Source organism: Fukomys damarensis, unplaced genomic scaffold, assembly GCF_012274545.1.
Source record: "Fukomys damarensis isolate Sample0158 unplaced genomic scaffold, DMR_v1.0_HiC HiC_scaffold_39, whole genome shotgun sequence".
Lineage (NCBI taxonomy): Eukaryota > Metazoa > Chordata > Mammalia > Rodentia > Bathyergidae > Fukomys > Fukomys damarensis.
This window is the reverse complement of record NW_022900951.1, coordinates 39,085,688-39,093,907: the sequence shown is the minus strand read 5'-3', so window position 1 is coordinate 39,093,907 and position 8,220 is coordinate 39,085,688. Positions and strand designations below refer to the sequence as shown.

The 8,220-nt window shown below is 41.1% G+C and overlaps 1 protein-coding gene and 1 pseudogene across 2 annotated transcripts in view; both read left to right on the top strand.

Annotated features, from left to right (window-relative positions):
* Positions 1-1,243: 1,243 nt before the first annotated feature.
* On the top strand, positions 1,244-1,943 carry LOC104855273 (annotated as a pseudogene).
* Positions 1,944-3,463: 1,520 nt separating this feature from the next.
* Fundc1 (FUN14 domain containing 1) overlaps positions 3,464-8,220 on the top strand; it is a 14,223-nt gene continuing 9,466 nt past the window's right edge. The window contains exons 1-3 of one of the 2 annotated variants that reach the window (XM_019206064.2): positions 3,464-3,674; positions 4,302-4,458; positions 7,007-7,082. In XM_019206064.2, coding sequence (XP_019061609.1) covers positions 3,479-3,674; positions 4,302-4,458; positions 7,007-7,082 — 429 coding nt within the window. In that variant the 5' untranslated portion in view covers positions 3,464-3,478. The remainder of the gene's footprint in view (positions 3,675-4,301; positions 4,459-7,006; positions 7,083-8,220) is intronic. The other variant, XM_010614073.3, reaches the window with a different exon arrangement.

Here is an 8,220-nt window from a genome sequence, read left to right as displayed (position 1 = left end):
TTTCTAGCTTTAATAAATCTAAAACCTCACTGCCTTTTGTGCTCATCTTAACCAATTCATTGCTCAGGAAACCTAGAAACCACCTCTAGAAGGAGACTCCACCCCAGAAGCCAGTAACAGTATTCTCATGTTCTCATGTTTTGTTAATTTCTGTAGATTAGTGAAATTATATTGGATCCACAGGAAAAAAGAATTTGCCTTTTCCAATCAATTTTCAATGAAAGGGAAACAGAATTGAAGCTAACAGGTTAATTATTTGCATAAATATAGAAGATCTAAAGAAACACAGGTTAGTTAATAGTTACTAGAAATTAGTTATCATAATACAAATGATAATGAAAAACAATTCAATTATACAGATATTATGTGCTTACCAAAATTTCTCTCCCAGTCAACAAATGATTAAAACATAAGCATGCATGCTACATAAATGAGAAGAATTTTTTTTTCAGCTTTAATTGAGTTTATTGGTACATTTTAGGGATACAGTACAGTTACATTCATTGTTGGGATCTTGTACCTCTACATGACAAGTCTTAATTCTCATTTTTTCCCCTTACCTCTGCCCTCCCAGAATTTTTTTAAGTAAAAGTGCCGGGCTTTGAAAAGCTAGGGCCTGGCTTTTTTTTTTTTTTTAAGACAGGGTCTCGCTGTGCAGTTTAGACTGGCTTTGAACTCACTATGTAGTCCAGGCTGGCCTCAAACTTGTGAAAACCCTCTTGCCTCAGCCTCCCTAGTGCTGGGATTACAGGTATGTGCCACTACACCCAGCCACAAAACAGTATTTTAAGTAACACAGTGTATTCTAGAATTTCTTTTTCTTTTTTTTTTTTTTTTTTTTTTTGGTACTGGGGATCAAACCCAGGCCCTTGTGCTTACCAAGGCAATCGGAGGCACCACTGTGCTAAATCCCCAGCCCTATACTAGAATTTCTTGATTTTCCATTAAAACTAATACTGAGGGAGCTGTCCTATTTAATTGTTCAGTGAATTCAGAAACAATATAAGTTCAAAACAAGTTTGGGGGCAGCCACTTTACACTGGTCCATGTTACACTGGTCCATGTTCAAAGCTCCGGCTGCCTCAGCCGCTCACTTCCTAAATGGGTTGGTCCTCCAGCACTATGGCTCCAAGCCACCTCTCTCTTCAAGCTCTGTCAGGTCATCCTGGTCTTCTTCTTCCACCTAGTCCCCTCTGCAAAGATGGTGGACCATGAGTAACTTGTGCAGGAAGCCCGGCTGGTGATGAAGAATGTGACAGGTGAATGAGCCATTGTCCAGTGAAGAAGGAAACATCCTGTCTGTGGCCTACAGGAATGTGGCTGGGATGTGCCATTCTTCCTGGAGGGTTAGCAGCAGCATTGAGCAGAAGACATGCAGGTGGCAATGAGAAGATAGAGATAGTTCACGCTTACTGCGAGAAAATAAAAAAGGAGCTGGAGGCAAGGTGTCAGAATGTGCTGAGCCTGCTGGATAACTACTTGATCAAGACTTGCAGCGAGACCCAGTAAGAAAGCAGTGCTCTATCAGAAGATGAAGGGGAACTATTACCACTACCAGGCCAAAGTGGCCCCAGGGTAGAAGAGGGTGACTGTTGTGGAATCCTTGAAGCAGGCCTACAGCGAAGTCCATAACATCATCAAGGAGCACATGCAGCCCACCCACCCCCATCCAACTGGACCTGGCTCTGTTTTTTTTTTTTTTTTCTGGTACTGGGGATTGAACTTGGGACCTTACACTTGCAAAGCAGGCGGCAGAACCATAGCTAAATCCTCGGCCATGGACCTGGCTCTTTACTACTCCATTTTCTACTAAGAGATCCAGAATGCCACGGAGCAAGCAGGTCTGTTCTCCTGCCTACAGGCCAGCTATGGCATGTCGAGACATAACTCCATTTTGGTTTCCAGTCACAGCTAAAAACCTCAATGGTCCGGTGATGCTGTGATGCTCCAGGACAAGATTACACCAACTGAAGACATCACAATAGGAACAAAATCTTCATCTGCGTGGTTCCTTGTTCTAGGATCCCTCCCCCACTCAGGCCTCTGTTACATTTGCTTCTCCCCATGTACTGAACTCTCTGTCCTGAGTCATTTGTTACATTTGTGTCTCCCAGTGTACAGAATAAAAGGTGGCAGGTTTGGGGGCTTTCGTCTTTGCCGCCCAGAGCAGCATTGATTGGGCCCAAAGCTCAGCTTCTTCTCAAAGTCTCATTTTTTCTACCTTTTTTGTATAATAAGTCAATTCATCTTGTGCTGTCGTGGCTCGAAGGAGACTAGGACTTACTACAGAGGTTCTAGGAATATTCCCTACAATGTTTAAATACCACATTGCTTCTCTGGAATGAGAAACCAAAAGTGGAAATAAGGACTGAAATATATAATAGATATTGGGAAATGGAAAGAAAATGTTCCAATGGAAGGGCAACAAGAAAGGGGGAGGGTGAAAGACAGTACCAAGAAAAAAAAAGAGAATAGAAGGAAAAAATGGAAACAAAGCTTTTGTAAATAAGGAGGGGAAGAGGGGTCGAAAGGAAGGGAGGAGAATGGGGGAAAAAAGCAAGATATGCCACGTACAGGTACAAAGTCCCTATGATGAATATTATCATTGTGTATATCTAAAATGTACCAATAAATGTTTTGCTTCACAAAAAAGAAAAATTTTTTTCTGGCTGTGCATGGTGGGGCACACTTATAATGCCAGCACTCTGGGAGGCTGAAGCAGCAGGATTTCAAGGTTGAGCCGAGCCTGGGCAATTTAGTGAGACCCTGTCTCAAAATAAGTAGGTGTCAAGATGATCACAATAAAGATGAGGGATCCAGCTTAATTTTGAACATAGCAAACACAGCTGGGGTTTTATACACAGTGATCAGAGTGAGAAGGTTAATGGGTAGGCTATTATCAAGAGGAGTCATCCGGGGTAGAGTTATTCTTGCTAAGCTGATCTAACAGGACTTTTGCTGAAGCAAAGCCTGGGTAATCAGTTATCAAAGATGAAGGAGAAAGAATTTGGATAGCGAGGGTAACCAGATATTGGGGATGGGGAAAACTCTGACTGCACTGACTTAGCCAGATTCTTATTACAACTGGATTAGGCGGGCCAAACACAGGGCCTAAAGGGGGAAGCCTAGTGAAAAAGAGCTTCAGAGGTGCCTCCTTACTAAAGATTGGTCAAGAAGAGAGTCTTTGTCAATACCCAACAGGTTTTCCCTTTATACCACCATGTGCCACCCCTCCACCCATTCCTCCAGTCCTTAGAGTTTTTAAAACAGAATGAAGAAATTATGGAAAAAAAAAAGAAATTATGGTTATGTAAATTCTAGGGGAACAGGAGGTGCTCCAGGCCTCAGTTGGGGAAGGTAACAGACTACAACTCCCATAAACTCTAGCGGGGCTGCGACCCAAGGGTTCCGCCCCCAATTCCCGAGCCAGTGCGCCTGCGCGGAATATACAGCGCTAAGAGAAATAGGCGGGGACAGGATGACGCGCGGGGAGGAGGGGAAGGAGGAGGAGGAAAAGGGAAAAGAAAAGGAGGAGGAAGGAAAAAAAAGAGACCATAGATTTCTTCCTCAGCCTAGAGAGGTCCTTAAAGTGCAGGGGACTGGAGGGCGGGCGGGGACCACCCCAGAACTGGCCGCCGGCGGTATCATGGCGTCCCGGAACCCCCCTCCCCAAGGTGAGCGGCCAGGGCCCGAAGTAGTGTCTGAGACGCATTTCATAGCTCTCGACCTTGGTCCCCGGCGTTTTCAGGGTACCTGGGGTTTTGTTTTGAGGAAGCCCCTTTAAGCAACCCCTCCGAACTAGACTTCATGCTGATTCTGCGAAACTCGGGCAAAGACGATCTCTTATCCCCCAGCACAGCCTTAAGCTGCCTTGTCTTCACCTCTGGCCCTTCATGTTCACCTTAAAACGCTTTTTCCTTTTGTATTGTAAGCACCCCCGTCCCAAAAGTGATTTACTCGGGGTCCTAACCTGTTCCTCAGAGAAAGGACCCTGTTATGACCCTGATGCTACTATGAGATTTGAGAGGTGACCGCTCACTGTAGTGTAACAATGAACTGGCCCTGGTTTTGTGTACCCAGGCGGTCGTGGGCCTTTGAAAGGAGGTGGGGGTTAATATTATTGCCAGGCCCTTTACTATTGAGACCCTAGTCTCAGGAATTGAGTTAAACTCATTAGTTTCCATATGGGCATTTTTAGCTGTAAGCCTGAAGTTGCCATGAGTTGTGACATTTAAAAACATGTATGGGACATTTTGACTTTCAATTGATTCAAATTATTTTTTCCATTTTGTGTTTTGAAGACTATGAAAGTGATGACGACTCTTATGAAGTATTGGATTTAACAGAGTATGCAAGAAGACACCACTGGTGGAATCGAGTGTTTGGCCACCGATCAGGACCTATGGTAGAAAAATACTCAGTAGCTACCCAGATTGCAATAGGTGGTGTGACTGGCTGGTGAGAACACGTCTTTCCTTAAATTTCAATGGGAGCCTAGTTTGTTCTAAGTGGGCTGGAGTTAACTGTGCATATAGTTGCCATGCATATTCAGTGGGGTCAGTACTGTTTATTCCAGAATAGCATTACTTTGAAGCCTTTCTCCATGATGTAATTGGTGTGATCTACCTTCAGAGATAACATCTTGTTTGATTTTGAGGATCCCCTGCCTCCCTGCCCACCACTGTTCCACTCTTCCATCTTTATCCTTCCTTCCTTTATATATTTTCCCCATTCAGGTTCAGCAGACATAATGGATCTGAGTGACTCTTAGTGACTAGACAGGAAGAAATATGTGAATTTTGACATGCTAGCCAGTGCCAACCAGTGGAAAAACCCTGTGAGAAATCCCACCAGCACAACTCGTCTCTAGGATTGTCAGCCCTGTGGAGAGCAGTATAAATGCTCAGTAGAAATTATTGATGATGATACTGCTGATTCTGACTTTCGTGGGCCGGTTCAGATTATGCTAATGCTGTGAAGAATGGCTGTAGATCATTTGTTAGAATGATCATCACTGTCTTAGAATTAAAGGACTGATTAAACCGGATATGGTGGCACAGGCCTGTGCCTATGATCCTAGCACTCAAAAGGCTGAGTCAGGAGGAACACCAGGAGTTCAAGGCCAGCCTGGACTACATAGTGAGACCCCTGTCTCAAAAAAGAATGTTCATTACTAGAAAATGTTTGAAGTTAGTGAGGGTGCTTGTGAATAATTTTTTTTATTAAATTCTAAGTTAGATTTGCCTCACCTTGATTTTTTTATTTGTGTTTTACATGTACCTTGAAATAATGATTCACTGTCTTTATAAATGCTATCTTATGATAAAAACATTGTGAAGATTCTGTGGCACAGATGTGTAGTATGTACTCATGATGTGTACACATTAATGCCACTGTATGAAAAAGCCTGTAATTAGGGATTTCTCATTAGCCCCTGGTTGTTCAGATACTTCACCATAGGCTGATTGTATCTCTGTCCCCATAATTCAGGGTATGTGCCTCAGCTTAAATAAGCTCAGAATCTGATGCCATGGGTGATTGGTAAGAAGGCCAAAAGCTCAATATTAAAAAATAATTGAAAAATAGAATTAATCAGGTCATTGCATGCTTTCTCTCTGCAAACCAAACTTGGTAAGAAGCCCTGTAATTGGTAGAAATTAGTTTGGAAAGCCTGGAATGGATGGTTGCTAGGAGACATGGAAGGTGTGCAGACCAGTTAGCTTTCCCTTAGAGTGGTTTGGAAGTAAGGTAATGGAAGTCTGAACCATTACCAAGGTAATGATACCCTTAAAAGTGGAAAGGAGAAAATGATAATGATAATGTTTTAGAGATAGAATATATAGAATTTTGCAATCATTTGTACCAAGGATGCAGAAGGTCGAATCTGAGATGAATATGAGGTAGCAAGCTTGGAGAATAGTGCTTTCCTCTAGAAATCTTTCCCTCTGTTGTCATCACTTGGTGTTCTCCCTCTGTATATCTCTATGTTTCTATGATATGATTCTAATTAAGGGTCTCCTGTATAATCAATTACATCTGCAGTGGCCCTATTTCCAAATAAGATCACATTTTGAGATTCCAGGAAGGACATGAATTTTAGAGAGGACACCAACTCAGTACTGAAAGCTAGAGTTAGAAATCTGGGATTCTTTTGCACAGTATGGATCTGGAATACTTAGGGGAATGTGATCTCATTGACGAAGTATAGATGGACACTGTTGCAGGATAAATGAGACAAAACAGGCTTAATATTAAAAATAGTTACAGATAAGGAGGCTGTGAGAAGTATGAGCTAGAGTGCAGTGAGAAAACTAGAACTACATCTGGACCTTGGAGGGTAGGAAAGCTGTAGATAGGCAGGAACCATAGAAGCGACCTACTTGGAAACTAATTAGGATGGAACAGAAAGTTGGGTAGAGTATGTATTGGCCAGGTGTGTGGAACATCTTGACTATATTAAGCAAAACAAATTACTCTTACTACAAGAAATTTCAGTTTATGCAAATATAGGAGTATAATGAACCTCTTAGTATTCATCATTAAATTTCAGTAGCCACTCTTTTTTGCTATAAATCCAGTTCTTCCTTATTTTGCGGCAAATCTCAGAATTTTTGAATTGTGCTTTTGTTTGGGTTTTTTGAAATAGGGTGCCCAGCTTGGCCTCAAAGTCATTATCCTATTGCCTCAGCCTCCTAAACTGCAGGGATTACAGGTACAAGTCACCACGTTGGCAGATTGTTCAGTTTTGACTAGCCCAAGTGACAGAAGGGAAACATTGAGTGTTTCTCAGCAGGCAAGAGACATGATGAAAGGAAACTGGAAGGCATTAAGATTTTATTAGGAAAGCAATAAAAAGTAGAGGCAAGCATTTAGAACAGTGGTGGCAAATCTGTGGCAGGCGTGCTGCAGCTGGCTATTTGTATCCTTGAAATCTCTAAAAGGTTCGCCATCATTGTTTTAGAGCATCATTGATTGTTCTCATCTTTTGTTATTTCTTTCATTAAAGGTGTGCAGGATTTTTGTTCCAGAAAGTTGGAAAACTTGCAGCAACAGCAGTGGGTGGAGGCTTTCTTCTACTACAGGTATGTTCCAGCATTATGTACTTACTTCAGCTTATGTAGGCAGCCTTGGGAACTGAGATTGTCAAGTTTAGCCATTTCACTCCAGTCCATTTTAAGAGAAGGTAGAATTTTTCTTTTAGGCAAAAGTGATTTCGAAAGCTGGCATCTGTCATGAAAAACCACAAATTAAATACTTCTAAATTCTCTAAGCATAGCTTGATTGTAGCTGTTAAGATAGTTATTAAAATCAAATATTAAAATGAGCCAGGTATGAAGCTGGTTGTGGTGGGACACACCTGTAATCTCGGCACTCTGGATGGCTGAGGCAGGAAGATTGCAAGTTCTTGAGCCTAGCCTGAGCAATTTAGTTACTTAGCAAGACCCTGTCTCAAAATTAAGAAAAATAAAAAGGTGGAATGTAATTCAGTGCAAAGGCCCTGGGTTCAATCCCCAGTACTATTTTAAAAAAACAAATAGGGAGAGAGCGCACAAGTAAAAGAATTAAGATGTGTTATATACATGTATCTACTCCCCATGATGAATGTAATCATTATATATTACTAATTAAATTTTTTTAAAACAAAGGAGAAGAACCCCAGGCATGGTGGATGTAGCTCAGTGGGAAGGATGTGAATTCAGTCTCTAGCACTGATATGTAGATAGACAGGAAGAAATAATTAAAATTTTTTTAATTGAGTTTATTGGTACATTTTAGGTATACAGTACAGTTACATTCATCATTGGGATCTTGTACCTCTACATGACAGGTTTTGGTTCTCATTTTTTCCCCTTGTAGGGGAAAGGTAATAAGGGAAAAGAAGAAAGGTAAACTTTTGTTTTTATTACTTACCCAAATTTTCCTTGAAACATCTCCCTAACAGAATAAAGATTTCAACCAATAATTTAATATATCTCATCCCGAGCATTTAAAGCCTATATTTAGAATTCACATGCACAACAAAATTCAAAAGGTCTCATACCCTATTCATAAAACTTAAAGGTCTCTGCTTTCCCATTTTCTAGTTATGCAGTTTTTCTCCCCAGAGGAAGCTGGTATTAACAATTTTTAACATTTCTTTTAGAAATAAAGAACTATAATAATTTAGAAAGTGAAAAATTGGATTTTTCAAAAAATCCATAATCTTGTTTCTTTTCTTTT